General features: G+C 50.8%; 1 protein-coding gene across 2 annotated transcripts in view; it reads left to right on the top strand.

Moving 5' to 3' along the window:
* The window catches only part of MARF1 (meiosis regulator and mRNA stability factor 1), a 39,812-nt gene extending 25,376 nt beyond the window's left edge, over positions 1-14,436 (top strand). The window contains exons 20-26 of one of the 2 annotated variants that reach the window (XM_044915629.1): positions 403-630; positions 3,965-4,195; positions 6,966-7,178; positions 8,400-8,460; positions 8,548-8,673; positions 10,052-10,222; positions 11,766-14,436. In XM_044915629.1, the coding sequence (XP_044771564.1) occupies positions 403-630; positions 3,965-4,195; positions 6,966-7,178; positions 8,400-8,460; positions 8,548-8,673; positions 10,052-10,222; positions 11,766-12,010 (1,275 nt within the window). In that variant the 3' untranslated portion in view covers positions 12,011-14,436. The remainder of the gene's footprint in view (positions 1-402; positions 631-3,964; positions 4,196-6,965; positions 7,179-8,399; positions 8,461-8,547; positions 8,674-10,051; positions 10,223-11,765) is intronic. The other variant, XM_044915628.1, reaches the window with a different exon arrangement.
* The last annotated feature ends 3,960 nt before the right edge of the window (positions 14,437-18,396 follow it).

Here is an 18,396-nt window from a genome sequence, read left to right as displayed (position 1 = left end):
CGATTTCTTAAATGGAATATTCTTCCATTAGCGCCATACTTTTCAAATCTCTTAGGTTGGCAGTGGGGATGAGTATATGAGGTGATTCGAATGCTTAGCTGTTAAGCCACTGTGAAGTTGAACCAGATTTCTGTTGTTAATTTTATTAGCATTACTATTTTTGATCCTTAAAGTGCTTTTAAAATTTTTCTCATGTGTGATAAAATACACATTACCTGGTTAACCCTTTTTTAAGTGTGCATTTCAGTAGTATTAAAATCTTGCAAAACTGAAGCTTTATATCCATGAAAGAACAGCAGAGTGCTTCCTAGTTACTAAGTGTATATGTTTATATGCTGCTGAATTCCATGAATAATCCCAACTTGTTCACTCTCGCCTTCCTCCTCCTGTGTGTTTTCCAAGGTATTGGAATGTGGAGAAGAAAAGATCCTCACTTTGACAGAGGTGGAACGATTCAAAGCTTTGGCTGCCCAGTTTGTCAAACTCCTTCGGTCCCAAAAAGATAACTGCCTTATGATGACAGATCTGCTTACGGAATATGCTAAAACTTTTGGTTACACATTTCGTCTCCAAGACTACGATGTCAGTTCAATTTCGGCTTTAACACAGAAACTCTGCCATGTGGTAAAGGTGAGCAGATTTTTACTTTCATGGATGAAAACATGGCGGCAGCATCTTCCCCGGGGTGTTTACCTGTGCTTAGCATTTCCTCGTTCACCCCTGGCACTAGTCACCGCTTCACTGCACGTGCTTCATATGCCATTAATACGTTACTAGGTAGCAGGAGCTGACTCTGGTTTGGCAGGTAAGAGTTCTGCACTTGCCCTTGTGTGTTTCTTAGAGGCCTTGCCAAAGTAACGTCCCTTTGAGCCGATGAGGTCTCTGTTTTATCCGAGGGTGTTTCTTCTCAGGAGTATCCATCTAAGCGGACTGTGGTCTCTGAAGTTGTGGGGAGACTGTAATCACAGATCTCTTGCCCCTCCCAGATTCTGACAGACTTGAGTAGATTCAGGAGCAGGCTAGGCTCACAGCTGTCTTTGTTGCTGTTAACAGGAAGTCGGGGAGGCTAACTTCCTCATCCTGCCCTAGGCTGAGCTGACCCTCCCCGTCCCAGGTAGAGCAGCTGGACCGTTTCAAGCTGCCTCCTGCACGGGACCAAGAAAACTCACTATAAGGAGGGAGAAGTGAAAGGGAAAATGTACCTAGTGGGGGCAGCCCCAGTTACAGATCTGGAAGGAATCCAGTTATGTACTGTCTGGTTAAAGGGAGAAGAACCTCCACAGGAGACCGAGAAGGAGCTGCCGGAGAGCAGGAAGGACACTAGGAGTGTGGCGCACTCCCGGTGCCGCCTGCTGGGAGGACGGGTGAGGCAGGGACTAGCGTGACCTGCAGGCCTAGCTAAGTTGGAGGGCGCTTAGGGTTGCTGGCCAAGACTGCGTCAGCATCAGTGTGTGGGGACCAAAGAAAGGCACACGGAGTGGGTTGAGGCAGGAGGAGTGGGACATGACAATGGTGACCGGTCATGCAGACAGCTTTTCGGCTTGTGTGCTTGTGAGGGAGGAGAGAGCATGGTGAGGGGAGACCGCGGGACGGAGTGGACCAGTGCGCTTTCTGGCGGCTGCTTTGCTCCCAGTGGAGAGACTTGAGCATGTGTGAGAGCCACAGGGGAAGAGAAGATAAATACCCAAAGGTGAGACGGGGTGGCAGGGTGGGGGTCCTGAGGAGGCAGGCCTGGGAATCGGCGTTCAGCAGAAGGAGGCACAGCCCTGATATTCGTTCTGTGACCAAAGGGAGGGAGTGGAGGGTGGAGGCAGTAAGTTTGATGTTCCTCCCTGGGAAGAGGAGGGAGGCACCTGAAAGAGACAGGATTCACAATTGAAGTGGCCACCGTGGTGCGTGGGACCCGCTGGGACCTCAGGCAGGGGTGCTAGGAGTAGGGGGAGCTCCGCAGGGGGATGGCAGGGCCCGTGGCACTACCGTGGGGACGCTCAGTGGCACAGGGCTGCTTTGGTGCAGGCGCAGGGGAAGCAGACAGTTGGGCTGAAGGTGGGAGTTTGCCAGATGGTGCAAAGAAAAGACACAGGGACAAGGGAGCTTCCAGAATATGACCAGAAAGGCGATGAATTAATGGCCCATCAGCGCCAAGGTGGATGAAAGAGGAACGTGTGAAGAAGGGAGAGGACTTGAATTGGGAGGACATGGGAGTCCATGCAGGTGAAGCTGGAGAAGGGGTTAAGAAGAGCCGATCGTTGGAAGCTCTTTCCGGTCTCCCACCCCAGCGTCTGCCCCCAGGCTTCCTTTCACGTGCGGCCTGCGTGGGAGGTTTGCATGAGCTACATGGGAAGTGGGCGGTAGCCGGTAATCACAAGTGTGACCTGGGAACGGGGGTCTGCAGTGGAATCGAGTAGGAGAGGATGTGCCTGGAGATGGAGTGGGTGAGGAACGGAAAGGCCGCGGGTGGGATAGGCCCCCTGGATGCTCAGTCACCCAGCGTGTGAAGGCAGTGGTGGGCTCCAGTGGATTGCAGGTCTAAGCCGTGACCAGAGATTTTGATGAGCGAGGGTGGGTGAGTGGGGAGTTGGAGCGTCAGCAGTCAGCATGGGGAGGGATCGGAGGGGCTCTGGTGTGCTGCCCTGCCTGCTGCAGCCTCTCCCAGGAGCCTCTGGGAAATGCCGATGCCCGGACTTCACCCCTGCCTCCGAGATTCTGATGTAATCAGCCCCAGTGCGCTCTGAGCGTTGGCATTTTTTGTAAGCTCCCCAGTTGGTTGGGTCATATAGCGTGGGTTCAGAATCAGGAGCTGTCTCTAAGCATCAAAAGAGCAGGCTTTTATTTTTTTCTCCTTGAAAGGCTGGAGTTGTAGCAATGGTCTGGGCATCTGAGAATATGGCCCGGATTCCCCTAGGCTTGAATCTGTTGATTGATTAAACCCTGCGTCTGCAGAGGAAATCTGTCCTCGAAATCTCCACAAATCTGTAACCATGATAAGTGGGGTGGGGGGCCTATGCACTAACCTCCTGTCTTGGCTCTGGGTGAGCGTCCAAACCAGGGACACACTGGGATTGTGATCGTTTCTCAAGTGCTACTCACCTCTCTGCCTCTGAGGACCCAGAGCCCCAGGGAGTACGAGCCTGTGATTACCCAGCCCTTACTGAGGCACTGAGACCTGTGGTCTTGGCTGGGAAACCAGACAGGGCAGTTCTGTAACAGTAAACTTGGTTTGCGTACCAGCACCTAAGCACGCGCATACTGAAGCTCTGCCTGTTTTAAGTCCGGTGGCGGCTCGGTTCACAGACTTGTACCTCTGCCCAAGGCCTGCAGCTCTTGGTTAGCACGTGCCTGTTTCTTCACATGCTCTTTGGTCTCCCATTGCTAACCTTTGTCTTTTCCAGAAGGTCCCCCTTCCAGTGCACTTCATCACTCCAACCCTGTATCTCCTCGAGAAGCGAGGGAGAGACATGTAGTCAAATAGGAAAATGCCCACTTGCTGGCTAGTGATGATGGACTAGAGGAGTGCGGGTGCCTTTAGTCAGAGTGGGCCTTCAGTCTACTCTGGGACACAAAGGTGGGGTGAGTCAGTCTGCAGAGCAGCCCTGTGGACCGTCACCTGCAGTCCAAACTCCCGCCTTGAGTGCAGAAACCTTCAGTTCAGGGTCTTGGGCCCCTGGATGTCGGCCGGCCAGTCTTCCCTCCTTCCATAGGGGAGTGGAATGAGTGCCCTAAGAGAGGGCTGGTATCGATGGCTGTCTGATTGTGGACCAGCAGAAAGGGAGGGTACAGCTCCCACTCTGGTGTCCCACGGCAGCCAAAAACAAACTCACGCACTCACTTACGGGTAAGAGAAGGAAGTAGAGGTTTTCCCTCTATTGGTCTCCCTAGCCCAAAGGATAGTAGCTGAGTCAGGTGGCCATGGCCCAGTGTGCCACTCTTGAGCTGGGAAACTCTGGGACTCTTGTTCCCCCAGATTGCTGACATGGAGTCGGGCAAACAGATTCAGCTGATCAACCGCAAGTCCCTGCGTGCCCTCACTGCCCAGCTGCTGGTGTTGCTGATGTCTTGGGAAGGAGCCTCCCACCTTTCTGTCGATGAGCTCAAGAGACATTATGAAACTACCCACAGTGCTCCCCTCAACCCCTGTGAATATGGATTCATGACCTTGACTGAACTTCTGAAGAGTCTGCCCTACTTAGTGGAGGTACGAGTGCTAACGGTTCTGTAGAGCCATCTTACTGAGATCTGCTGGACTGTTCCTGGGCACCTGACGGTCTGGGTTAGAGGGCGTAGAGCGGGAAGGGACCAGTCCGTCATTTTGTACTTGAACAAACCGAGTCAGAGCAGGGTTGCAGGCACCTTGCCCAAATGAGTGCCCAGCTAAGAGGGAAGCCGCGGCCTCCTGAGTCCTGAGCTGGGGTGTTTTCATGCTACACCAGGCTGCAGTTTGCTACCGTTAGCGCTTTCTGACAAGATGGATGGTGTGGGGGCAGGGAGGGGGGCTATCATCAGTCAGACACTGGTCAGAAAGGAAGGCTGGCGACCCGAGTACTCTTTTAAGAATAGCACTTAAGATGAAAAGAATCATAGGAGAATATTACAGATAGTAAATAAGCCCCCCTCCCCTGGCCAAGTTATCAAAATTGACCCAAGAAGTTAAAAATTAGACCAGTTGGGGTGCCTGTGGCTCAGTCAGTTAAGCATCTGCCTTTGGCTTAGGTCATGATCTCAGGGTTCTGGGATCAAGTCCCGCGTCGAGCTCCTTGCTCAGCAGGGAGCCTGCTTCTCCCTCCCCCTCTGCCTGCCGTTCCACCTGCTTGTGCTCTCTCTGTCAAATAAATAAATAAAATCTTTTTAAAAAAATTACACCAGTTACCACAAGAGAGGCTGTAAGATCATTGAAATTTTACCAGTGAAAAAGACACCAGGACCAGATAGGTTGTTAACAGTTGGATTTTTAACTAGCTTTAAAGAATTACTCCCAGGGACACCTAGGTGGCTCAGTCGGTTAAGCGTCTGCCTTCGGCTCGGGTCATGATCCCAGGGTCCTGGGATAGAGTCCCGCGTCGGGCTCCCTGCTCCAGGGGGAGCCTGCTTCTCCCTCTGCCTCTGCCTCTCTCTCTCTCTCTGTCTCTCGTGAATAAATAAATAAAATCTTTTAAAAAAAAAGTTAAAAATAAAAGAATTATTCCCAACTTCCTAAAAACCATTCTAGGTCATATTAAAAACAAAACAAAAAGACAACAAAAACAAAAAACCTCACCACTTGATTTTATGAAGCCAAAGCAACTTTAACACCAAAAACCTAACTAATACAGTCCCCCAAAAGACAATGATTCTAAATAGGGTATTAACCAGTAAAGTCCAGCAAGGTGGAAAAAGAGTGCTATCCCATTGTTACCATATAACCATGTGATTGATAAATAATTCAGAGATACTGACAGAAGTTCTCTCCTTGGCCAAACTCGGGCCAGGCTCTTGGGAGCCGCCTTCTACACTAGACTGCAACCTTGGATGTCTTGGTAATTTTCCATCCACAAATACCCCCTCCCTCCTTAGCTATAAATCTTCACTTTTCTTCGTTGTATTCAGAATGGATCCCAATTCTGCACTGAGGTTCTTTCCTTTTATTGCAGTAGTTCCTTTTTTTTTTTTTTAATTTTTTATTCTTATGTTAATCCCCATACATTATATCATTAGTTTTAGATGTAGTGTTCCATGATTCATTGTTTGTGCATAACACCCAGTGCTCCATGCAGAATGTGCCCTCCTCAATACCCATCACCAGGCTAACCCATCCTCCCACCCCCCTCCCCTCTAGAACCCTCAGTTTGTTTTTCAGAGTCCATCGTCTCTCATGGTTCTGCAGTAGTTCTTGAATAAAAACTATTTTTCCCACTAACTACTGTCCAGCTCTGGTTTGTCCTCACAATATCACATCCAACATTTTCAGAGCTCTGTTAATTATCTTTAAGGTGAACAGTGGTTTTAGGTAGCGTAAATGGATGATCCAAGACAAAAGGCTTTCCATGGCCAGCTTGGGTTGGGAAATATCCCTTCCGTTGGAGATTGTCAGTGCACATTAAAGACTGGAAAGGTTTATGGTAAAGAAATTTGTTTACTTGAGGACAGAAGAACTTCGGGGTTTCTTCCCTTAAAGAAGACTAATGTGGTCATCCTGCAGCACAGAGTTCCTTGGATCCCCACTTTGGGCAAGGGGGTTCATTGGCCTCAGTCCCTGCTGTCTGATGCAGTCCTCTCACTCTGGGGATTTGTCTCCCCGCCTCACTGCCTCCTTTTGTTTGAGACCCCATATCGGTCAGTTCCCTTCCTTTCTGACAACGCTATTTCCCCAGACCTCTGCCATCTTAGATGCACAGATAGAATTGAAGTTTGCTCTAAGGTAGCACTTTCTGTGGGAGGAGATCCTTGAATGAGAGCCCCCTCCTCCCAAGCTTAGTGCCCATTTTCAAGTTGACTTGGCGCATTTTCACTCTCAGCTGAAGGCCCAGACTCCCTGGAGGGGGCGGGGCGGGGGGGCAAGGCTAGTCACTGGAAGTTTTTTGTTTTTTTTTTTTAGATTTTATTTATTTATTTGACAGAGACAGCGAGAGACGGAACACAAGCAGGGGGAGTGGAAGAGGGAGAAGCAGGCTTCCCGCTGAGCAGGGAGTCTGCCTCTCTCTCTGACCCTCCCCCCTCTCATGCTCTCTATCTCATTCTCTCTCTCAATTAAATAAATAAAATCTTTAAAAAAAAAAAAAAAGATTTTGTTAGCGAGTGCGTGCGCACAAGCCGGGGGGCGCAGAGGCAGAGGGAGAAGCAGGCTCCCCGCTGAGCAGGGAGCCAGACATGGGGCTTGATCCCAGGACCCTGGGATCATGACCCAAGCCGAAGGCAGACACTTAACCAGCTGAACCACCCAGGCATCCCACTCTGGAAGTCTCTAATGCTACGTTTTTCTCTTGAACCAGGTTTTCACTAATGATAAGACAGAGGAGTGTGTGAGGCTCACGAACCTATATTTATTTGCCAAGAACGTGCGGTCTTTACTTCATACTTACCACTACCAGCAGCTTTTTCTCCATGAGTTTTCCATGGCCTATACCAAGTATGTCGGAGAAACACTGCAACCCAAGACCTATGGCTACAGTAGTGTGGAAGAGCTCTTGGGAGCAATCCCTCAGGTGGGTATTCTCGGAGGTTCTTGGAGAGTATCTTCCTGGAGAGCCCCAGGCTCACTCTCCTGAACACAGTCATGAAATGCTGCCAGGCTAATGAAATGGCAGGCATTTTGAAAAACGTACTGTTGGCATTAAAGGAATGATTCTAGCATTTCTGCTTGATTGTGCAAGCCTTTATTAAATCTGTATATGCCAGGTGAGTAAGTTGCAGCCCCTTCCTCAGAAAGGTGTCAGGTGATGGACAGTCAGGACACCTGGCAGGTGACGAGGCGGTGTGGTCAGCGCAGCCCTCCATGGGTACCCTGAGGAGGGCCACGGGCAGGGCCCATGCCCAGCCTCGAGGTTTGTTCCAGAGCCGAGATGTCAGGGATTTATAGACATGAACCATGTGACGAAGAGGGGACAGTCTGGGCAGAGGAGATTGCATAAGCAGATGCAAAGCAGTGACAAGTAGTGTGGAACGTTGAGGGCATTAAAAACCAGGCAGGGACCTACCAGTGCAGTGAGAGCTCACTTAAAGAGGGCCTTGCTCCTCCGGGTGAGCAGAAGGACCTGGAGGAGAGAAGTGGGGAGCCTCAGGTTTGTGTGTGAAAAGCACCAGTGTCACTGCTGTGTCCAGAGTAGCAGGAGGGGAGGAGGGAGCTTGGTGAGGACCCTTGCCATGGCCGGAGCCCAGGTGAGAGTGATAACGAGACCAAACCCTCTTGAAAGTAATGCAAGAGACCGTGAAGGACCCAGGGAGGCTGAGATTGGGACTCGGTGCAGACGCATGTGGGGGAGACTCTTGCTCGGCTGAGGAGTTGAAGAGAGGACTCTGTTTCAGGATTAGGACCAGGAGCTTAGTTTGAGGGGTCTGGAAGGTCCCCATTAGTTCTCTTAGGGTATATTTAGTTTCTGGAGAAAATAGGAAGGACTCTTGTGTGAGAACTGTCTCCTTTAACAGACCAGAACTTGTGTTGGGGAGATGGTCTTTCTGAGAGCCCTAAAGAATATTTTTAAAGCTGAGTCTCACCATTTTTAGACTACACGTCTTCTTGTAAGAGGCGTGTCTCTGCCAGCTTCTATTACTTTAGAAGCTAAAGAAAGTATAGAAAAATTTTCCTTGGCATTAGTTTCTAACTTCTAATATATTTAGGTCAGTGCAACAGGTCCCATTCTTCCTGGATTTAGGGTTTATTTCCCCTCCTTTTCCACTGCTTAACCAGTAGTATGTCTTGTGTGCAGGTGGTCTGGATAAAAGGACATGGTCATAAGAGAATTGTAGTGTTAAAAAATGACATGAAAAGTAAGTAAGCACCCATCCCCTCCCTGCTTCAGAAATCCCGGTTCTCTCACTGACTTTTCCTTCTGACGGCTGCTCTTGGTCCCCCAGGTCGTTTGAGTTCACTCGGGCTTGCCCCCACCCATCCTGAAAACCAGCCCTTGGCCACAGAGTGCTTCTCGGAAGTGCCCGAATCTCGCACAGCCGTGGAACTCGAACTTGAAGCAGGCAGCGATGGTAAGCAAGGCACAAGACAGCCAAGCTTGCGAAATTCTCGAAGAACTGGTGGGGTGTGGGCTGGGAGTGGGCAGGGGCAAGGACCACAGTGGGCCGTCTTCATGTATTCTCCAAAGCAGTCTGGTGTTCGGTTGGTAACAGAAAAACGAACCTGCATTTCGTAGCATTTTATGGTTCCTGGTTCAGGTTCTTGAAGGATGTTGACGCCCCTGTAATGACAATATGTCAGCCCAGTTCAGATTTCAGAGGAAAAAGTTTTTCTGACATTTGTTAAGCAGTATTTTAAGACAATTGCAATAGGGTCAACTCTGCTGCACACAGGGAGGGAGATGGAAGTCAACTCTGAGTACAAGGATGAACGGGGATGTTTTCATCAAGGAGCAGAGCGAGGGGTGAGGTGGGGGGCACATCACCCAGTGGGAGACATCAGGGGTGGAGGAATGAGGGCCTTGGTCAGAGAGCAGAGGTGGGGAGTACTCGAAGAACTGACTTCCCAAGATGCCTAAGACTGGGTTTGGTAAGGACCGGACAGACACGGAAGGCCAAGGTCAAGGCCTAGTGGAGCAGAGGACACAAAAGGGCCAGGCTCAAGTTGGATCGAGAGAGTCTTTGTCACAGGGCCTCCCTGGGAGAGACTTGGTAATAATGCATAAATAATATGCAAAACAACATTGATCCACTCAGATTTTATGTGGAGCCTCCTTTGTAGATAGAAATCGAATAATTTGAGCTCTGTAGCAATTTGTAACTTTATTGAAAAACTTTTGAATCCATTGCTGCATATGAGACTTTTATCTTTGTATGACTCTCTAATCACTAATTGGAAGTGTTACTGTGGCCTGTATGTGGAGGACACATTTCACGTTTTATAAAGCGTGGGAATGGAGCTCCCGCCCTCAGCTGTCAGCACAGCCTGCAGGGAAGTTACCTCCCGTCTCCGAATGAGGGACCCAAGTTCCAGGAGGTTGAAGAGCTTAACCAGGATCACTTAGTGAGGGAGTGATAGAACTGGGGCCCCTGTCTTAGGATTCAGAGCTTTTACTCATTTTAACTACTTTATACCCCTTCCAAGGACTTATTTCCCCTCTTTGGATGCTGATTGTGGAAACTTTTTTTTTTTTTGGCTTCTGCCCCTTGGGGCATTGCTGTTCCTGAGAACACAAATCAGGAGATCCTGGCTTGTGGCATTTCATTTACCAAAGAGTGATCCAGACCTTTCTGTTAATGGCTTTTTTGTTGTTGTTGTTGTTGTTGTTAACCTTGAGTTCTTGAGTACTTCCTGGCCTTTTTCATCTTGAAGGCTGAGACAGAAAGCCTCAGGCACAGACTTGTGATAGACTGCTGTCCTGAGTCAAGCCGGCCTGCCTTCTCTGTCTAGGGCCCCACCAGATAGAGCAGGAGCTTCTCCGCCTGACCAACGACTCCCCTGTGGACCTTCTGTGTGCACCCGTCCCTTCGTGCCTGCCCTCCCCTCAGCTGAGACCAGATCCTGTCATCCTCCAATCTGCTGATCTCATTCAGTTTGAGGAACACCCTCAAGAGCCTTCTGGTAGGATGCACTGTGGTTGCGGGGGTTTTCTCTCCGGGTTAAAAAATCAAAGCACGATGCCGGTAAGGGAAAAGTTTGACGGAGGTGGGGAGAAACTATATTTTCAGGCACAAGTATACCTGCGCCGATTATTCAGGACACACTCTTCCGGTCAGTTTTCCTGCAAAGCTGGGTTCACAGCCCGGGGTGGCTTGGGGAGCCTCCAGCCCGGGAACAACGGCAGGTCTGGAGGGATGACTCAGCTGGGCCGTGAAGCCCACAGAGGCGTGTGTGGAGGGCTTCCCGGGCTTGTGTTGCCTGCCTGCATAAAGGTGCAGCAGCTCGTGAGCACACCCGGTACCCCACGTGCACGCATGGCAGCTCTGGTCCGGCCTAGAGGTGAATGATGGCTCCAGGTCGGGGCCTCGTGAGGGGTATGAGCAGGGGAGGGAGGGCCATCTGTGACTTGAGCTCCAGGCCCTGCACAGGGAGCTGAGGAGGGACGCGAAGCTGGCTGTGGCGAGCACCGCCTGGTGCCGGCCCCGCACTTGGGCTCCCAGGCACACTCACACCTCATCTCACCGCAGCCCTGCAGGGCGGGCGATGGAGGGCACAGCTTGGCCTGCCACCAGCGACCACGCTGGCCCCAGGCTGCCGGACTGGAAGTTGCCGAGCTGAGATTTGAACCCCAGGCCCCTTGTCTTGCTGTATCACCTGACCTCCGGAGAGGTGGCCCATCTGCTCTATCGAGGCACCTTCTCTGTCGCCTTCGTCTGCCATAATGGGTTCTTCTCCACTCCACTTACTGTTGCCAGGGGGAAGCCAGGGACAGCCTCGTGTTGCCCAGTGAAAGAACTGAGGCTGTTTATCGGGAGAGCAGGAGGTAGGGAAACCTGCCACTGGAAGAGTAACGTGTGACAGAAGCAGGAGTGTGCCCCTCTGGGAGGCACGGCGGGAGCCGGCGCGAGACGGATAGCAGTGCGCCCATGGGGTTGCGGCTTTGGTGCATTTCACCTGCAGCAGGCCCAGTACTCGGGGCTCAGCCAGAGAAAGAGCAGCCTGTAAACACTGCAGGAAAAATGGCTGTGTTTCACTGCCTCTGTGCACTTCTCTCCCTGTCTCTGTCCGCCTTAGATCCACGCAGGACACAGCCCTCCGTCAGCGGAACGCGATGGGGCTTCCTGACACTGAGGCCCCTCCTCGTGGGAAAGTTGTTAGGTCCCATGAGGCTCATGGGTCTTTAACGACCTGACACAGTGAATGGGCAGAGAATCCAAACTGGGGAAAAAATGCTTCTGCACCGTTGCCTGTTGAGTTATAGCCCAAAGTGAAGCTTCCTAAAACTGTAATCCCAGGGAGAGAGAGCTGAGGCGCCATTTATTTATAAATATCTGACTCACGTGACGTGTTGGCCACATAGCTGATATGTAAATTGTAGCATGGGCGTGATGTTTGGTGGGTGATTTTTAAAAATATTTTTTGAGATGATACGAGGGAGAAACTAAAAACCCCACACGTCTTGCAGGTCCTAGAACTGAATTTGTTTGCTTTTTGGTGTTTACAGAAATTATGATTTTAAACCAAGAAGAGAAAATTGAAATTCCAGTACCAGTAAAGAACAACAGCCCAGCCTCGGACTCCAGCTTCTCTGGCATCTCAGCAGCTGTCCCAGTGCCTCCCTGCCCCTCCTCAGAAACCTCAGAGTCACTGCCCAGCAAGGACCCCGTGGAAAGCCCAGCCAAAAAGCAACCCAAAAATAGAGTAAAATTGGCAGCCAATTTTTCCTTTGCACCTATAACCAAGCTTTGACTCGCGTTTTGAACATAGAATTAGGATGGGGAAACACTGTCTGATTCTGCACACAAAAGTGGGTTCGAAAAACACAGCCTTTTCTGTTTGAATGCAAACCCCCTAGAAGCCAGTTCATCTTCAGATGTATCCCATAATGTTTGGTTTCTTTTACATTGAACACAGCTTTAGAGCTGAAGTGTTTCTTTCTTTTTCTCCTCCTCTAATTATTTGGAAAAAACAAACCAAAAAAACAACAACAACAAAAACCCCAAAAACCTCCTGGCATCTGTTAAGGAATCCTTAATACAGCTTACCAAATTTTTCTTAATTATTCTGAAATGTAATGGTGTTCCATAAGGAGAAAGCAGTGAGACCTCACCTAGAAGGGAGTGGTTTTATTGCCATTAAAGCCACATCCGTGGTAGAATCTTACATGTAGCATAAGATAGCCTCTCAGCCTTTGCTTACTGGTGTTTCCAGACAGTACGAATCAAGTGCATGGTGTGTGATACCGCAGAGCCTGCTCCGCGGCCCTGCGCGTTCCCATACGGAATCAGAAGGGCAGGCGAGGCGGGGAGAATGTATTTTCGGGCTGGATATGAAGCTTCCTGGCTTCCATGTGACTTGTAAGCGTGCCTTGTTTGTTTTATTGAACTATGTCTGTAGTTGACAAATGTGGCTTCATCACAAATTTTTTTCAACACTGTTTCCACTTCGGGGTGCCATGTAGGAGCTTTCTAGAAAGTTGAGGATGTTTTAAGCTTCCCTTTTATTTATGTTCCAGTGTGATATGGATTAGGTTAAGGAAAAGGAGATGGTCTTGGTGTCATGAATTTAAAGTCAGCATTTGAATTCCAGCACACAGTATTGTGTGTCGAGCGGCAGTGTTGGGAAGAGAGTCTGATTTTCTAAAATATGCATGAAATGCATAAATTACAAATCAGAGCTGAGGGGCGAGGTGCTTTAACAGGAGTGATATCGATACTCTTTCCACTAGGAAGAGACAGAAATTCAATCTCTACGTGTGAAGGCCAAGGTTGATCATCTTAACCTTATATTTGTAATTTTAAACCTGGTTTTGGTAGCTGGGAAGCTTTATGTGTGAGTGTGTGTGTGTGGGCGGGGGGTGCTCAGTGTCTTTTAATAGTGTCTGCTTTTACTGTTACTTCTCGCTGTTGGAAGCATGTTTGGTTTTTTTGTGGTGTCTGATGTTGGCATTTGGGAAAAGCCAGCCTTTGAGGGAGCACTGCCCTGTGGAATGACCTTCGCCTCGAGGTGGCGGAGGCATCCGGTGACAGGTGGTCTCTCACCCCTCTTGGAGAAACCTGACATTTACAATGGGTTGTATTTGTTGGGCAAAAAGGCGGATTCATTCATAGAGCAGAAAGAACCTGTTGGCATAAGGTCTTCCACTACTGAGATGGTTTCTTTTGGGGGAAATGTTTATATTTTGTAATTTCTAGAAAGCCAGAAAATGGGCTCTGATTTCATAGCCAGCATTTTGATAAAATGCCACAAAACAAGGGCTCCAGAGAGATTTTTACAAGTCGGGTTTTTGTTCCCCAAAATCTTTAAGATGAAGCCAGTGATTCCCAGTTCTCCACACATGGCCCCCAGTCGAGATGGAACAACCCTGGAAAAGCTTGCAAGCAGTATGGCCCTCTGCGAAGCCTCTCCGAATGAAGGCATTTCTCCTACAGACATAGTACGGCAGGAAGTCAAATGCAGATGTGCAATTTTTTTTTTTTAAGAAGCTTTTAACCAGTGTGAGAAGGTTGGTGTCGAGAACCTCAGTTGCCTTATTCTGAGACTTCTTAAGGCTGAGTTTGCACTCTTGGACTTTAGTTTTGCTCACCTAGGGCGGGATTGACTTTAAAAACGTCAGAGGTACCATTACAAGTCATGAGGAACAGTCTCAGAGCAGTTTCTTTGGGCAACCGTCAAAGAAGAGCCTGCGGGTGCGCGCTGTCATGGGAGTGTGGTCAAACCCAACCGTTCGCTGGAGTCGCCAGCCAGTCTGGGACGTGTGTGTAACTAACCGTCACTGTTGGAAGAAAAGAAAAGAAATAACAGCGTGAGCTCGTTGTGTCCGTGATGTACTCCACAATGGCCAGTCTGATTGCTATCTATTTTTTTATCCAGAGGCTTAATTAAATGATGTGACGAAATGATGTATGAGAATTAAGACAAAGAAATTCTTTCTGGGTGGAAAGATGTACCAGATTAGATATATCTGTTTAAAGAAAAAAGACAAAAAGTTATCACCATAACCCCCTTTCCCATCTTGCACTGTTTGTTTTGGATCGGGCTTGGGGGAAGAGATGTTTTTCTTAACTGTCTACTTTTTTTGAACACTTTTTTTGTGGTTCAAGTGCTGTTTTGTGTGTTGGGACCAAACAGTTGTCAATAAACTTTACAAAGCAAGCATCTAATTTGAGTCTTCCAAGTGCTGTGTGTCTGAGGGGAGGGGTGAAAAGCCAGTCCGACTAGTCCTGTCCTCTTTTCAAGTTGGGTTCCCCCAACTTCTCACCCCTTCTGAAAATCCAGCTGTTGGGGAGAGTGAAGTAATCTGACGTTCTCGGGGCCCTTCTCACTTAGCCTGCAGCCCCGGCAGGTGTCTCTCTGTACTGCCTGCCCGCCTCATGGTTAGGGCCCTCCGAGGTTTCCAGCCGAGTTCCAGTGCATAATCACATGTGGGGCAAATACAGTAACCACAAACACCTCTGGTTAGAAACCTGAGATAATCCCTCGGACCTCTCTTCCCATGAGAGAAATCCATTTTGCAGGCTACCTTGTTTTTGGTTACTGCCTGGCATGCTTTTCCAGTAAGCCCATTTGGAAAAGACTTCTCTCACCGATTCCACGGTGAAGCCCTTCCCCTAAGACCACCGTGACGCCCGCCCCCCACCCCCTTGCAAGAATCTGAAAGGACCTAGAAGACACTTGAATGTTGGGGTGAATTGCTTCTTCATGAAGTGCCGTTTTTTAAATTCCAACACTAAACAGCTCTTAAAGACCGTTGGCAGTCCTTTCCAAACATCCCTCGTGCTAGCAGATCTTTGCAGAAAACCTTGAGCTGCTACCATGCCCCTATCGAGCCACACGGGGAGGTACTGTAGGTCTGGACTGGGATTTGCATTGGGGCATCGCATTTCTCTCTGTGCGTTTCCCTCATGGTCTGGAGGTGGTCGCTTTGAAGATGGCCGGCTGAATGAAGGCGCACCTGTCCATGCAGAGGAGACTGGTGTCGACATCTAGAACCTGGCTCCTGATGCTTCACCCTAGCTGTTCCCTCCACCATGAGGAGCATGGTGCTCTGGAATGTCTGTCCTCTGCTTTCTAGCAGCTTCACGTGGGCAGGGACCCAGTCATGGCTCAGAAGCATCCCCGCTGCCTCCCCCACCAATGGGCTTGCTCTGTGGATTGGGACAGGTCACATGTTGGCCCTGGGACTGCGAGAGGAGCAGGCACCCTGACTCACTGCCCCATAAACCAGCGGTCGGCGTGGTCCCACCACTGCCTTGCCGGACCTGCACCGCCTGACGGCATGCTCCCGCGGTAGCCGGCCAGTCTCCAGGCTGCTGCTCTGTTAACAGCATCAGCGTCACCTCATGCCACTCTTTGGGGACAGACTGAGCCCATTTGCTTGTTTGCATTGATACTTCCCCAGGAAAGTTCTAGTCTCTCCCTGGGAGGAAGGCAGCCCTGGGAAATAGGAAGCAGCTGCTCGCCTTTGGGACGGGGTCAGCAAATTATGAAAATGGCAACAAAGAGAGAAGCCCTCACTTCTCAGGTGCACAGGGCCAGGAGCCTAGAAGATCTCAGCTCCGAATATAGAGGACCAGGACCTTCCTCAGCGAGACGAGGAGAAGAATTAGCATTTTCTGGGTAGGAAGTACTTGGAAATGGGGGACTCCGAGCACAGAGGAGGCGAGCGGAAGCTCAGTAGCCACCGCCGCAGTGTGGAGAAGCCAGGAGCTGCTGCAGTGGTCAAGGGCGGGGTGGTGCCATCTCCGACCGCTGAAGGCAGCTCATGGGAAGGCCTCTGCTTCCACCTCTGCCAGGAAGCCCTCCCGGCTGGGCTGCAGGGCCTGGCACGGGAGAACCCCCACTCCCACCTTCCCCCTGCCTTCTCCCTCAGAGTTTCTGATGTCGCTCACAGTGAGTGCAGACGAGCCTGCCCACGGGCCTGCAGGGCCCCCGCCCTCCGTGTGAGCAGCCTCTGAATCTGGTGTGGGGCCCGGGTGCGGAATCAGGAAAGACCTCTCCGTTCTTGAGTAGAATCCCTGTTTCGCTCCCCTACGTGAGGAGGATAATAGGGTTTTACACATGGACTCTGAGTCCTGACCCCTGCCAACCTCCTGCATGTCCTCTCTGTTCTGGGTGAGGGCCCCAGGTTTTGTTGGCCGTCATCTGGAAGCCACCTGTAAATCCCGGAGGCCGTCCACAGGTCCCTGCCACATGGGCCTCCCTCAAAATGGCAGCTTAGCTCATCAAACCCACGAGGAGAATCTCCAGTCTACTGAGAGAGAGCCCCACAGAATGTAACCGAACCAAGGGAGCGGCTTCCCATGGTCCTTGCCAACGTCCATCAGGTGGAAGCCAGCCACAGGCTCCCACACGATCCTGGAGGGAGTGACTGGGGAGGAAGGAAAGGAGTCCCAGGCTAAATCCGCTGAGGGTCAGCAGTCAAGTTTCAAAGCGGCAAGAGCCCTGATAGACCCACTTGCTCTCCACCCATTTTCCACCTCCTAGCGCCGAGGTTTCCAGATGGGAATGGGAGGCCACAGAGGCTGACCAGAGAAGCACCCCCTCTGACCCAGCCAGTAATTCTGGGCCGGCCATGTGACCATTAAAAAACAGGACAACAGGCCCAAAATGGAATTGTTGATGCTAAGCTCCGTGTCAGCACACTGAGACGTGACTACAATTTCGGCGCTCCCAGAAATGGAATCCTAAACCAGTCAATCAGGAATAGTCTGATCAGCACTAGCCAAGTAATGGGCCTGCCAGACCCCTGTCCTCCCCTAAAGGAAGGTGGCCTTGCAATAGCCAACCTGCTTGTGTGCCTAGTATAACTTCCGGTTCCTGCTCCCTCCTGCGTGTAACAGCTCCTCAGAGAGAGCCTTCCTCTCTGTTCCACTGGTACTGCCTGATTCGAATCGATTTTTGCTCAAGTAAACTTAACACTTTTTTAAAAGGTTTTATTTATTTGTTAGCGAGAGCGCGCAAGCAGGGGAAGCGGCAGGCAGAAGGAGAGGGAGAAGCAGGCTCCCCTGCTGAACAGGGAGCCCGATGCGGGGCTCGATCCCAGGACCCTGGGATCATGACCCAAGCTGAAGGCAGACGCTTAACGGTCTGAGCCACCCAGGCGCCCCTAAACTTAACATTTTTAATATGCCTCAGTTTATCTTTTACCATGACGCAGGCCAGGGCAGGCCTAGCAGACCACGTGCTGGGGTCCGGGAGACCCCGAGGAGTACGAGTGCTCAGAGCTGTTGCGGTGAGCCTCACCAGGAGACTCTGCCCAGGATAAAGCCCTGGAGGGAGGCAGGCAGAGAGGCAGACAAACACGGAGTCCAGGTGACAGTGCTTGAACCCCTGGACTCAAGGGTACCCCACACCTCGGCCCGGGAACCAGGAAATGCTCTGATGTTTTGGCCTCTTTGGCTTCAATTTTGGTTACTTATGACCAGAGCATCCCACTGCAGAGCTCCAGCTCCACATGGGGGGTAGGGGGAATAGGGGGACAGCGGGGGCCACTGAGAGTTCCTGACAGCCTCCCGTGGCCTCCTGTCCCCACCCCAGCCTCACCTCCTCCAACTCTTCTCCGTGCTGCATCTCGCTGCTGAAGTGCGCTCTCCTTTAGGGCCATCCCTGAACCCCAGAGTCCAGTAGCTGCCCCCTCCCACGCTCCCGCGGCCTCTGTGCTTACCACCATCCCAGTGGGACAAAAAGTCCACAACCGTTCATCAAACCCCAAACCCACCGCAGCTGCCCTTCCTGTGGGCGGAGGGGCAATGAACCACCTTATCAATAGAGAAATAAACCTTGGTGGGGAGAGTGGGCCCTTGGGGCCTGGAGTCAGGCTAGCATGAAGGCTGGAGGGAGCTGCATTGTTCCAATAAAGTGGGAGGGTAATTGCTCACGAGGAGGCCCAGGGACAGAGGTGAGCCCTTTGGCGGCTGGTAGCAAAGCTGGTGGGAATAGGAGCAGTCGATCTTCACTGGTGTGTGTGGCTATGATGTGAACCCACATCCACCTCCATACACATTTGGGAAGGTTGGCTTCCTGTCCCGAGGCTGTTGATTGAGGAAAGGAGGTGAGTTCCACGTCGGACTTGGCAGGAGAAAGGAGGGGACAGCTGTGGGAAGGGATGTGAGGGGTGTGCAGAGCTAGTGGGG

This window comes from Neomonachus schauinslandi, chromosome 5 (genome assembly GCF_002201575.2).
Source record: "Neomonachus schauinslandi chromosome 5, ASM220157v2, whole genome shotgun sequence".
NCBI classification, from domain to species: Eukaryota; Metazoa; Chordata; class Mammalia; order Carnivora; family Phocidae; genus Neomonachus; species Neomonachus schauinslandi.
This window is presented reverse-complemented; position numbering and strand designations above follow the sequence as displayed.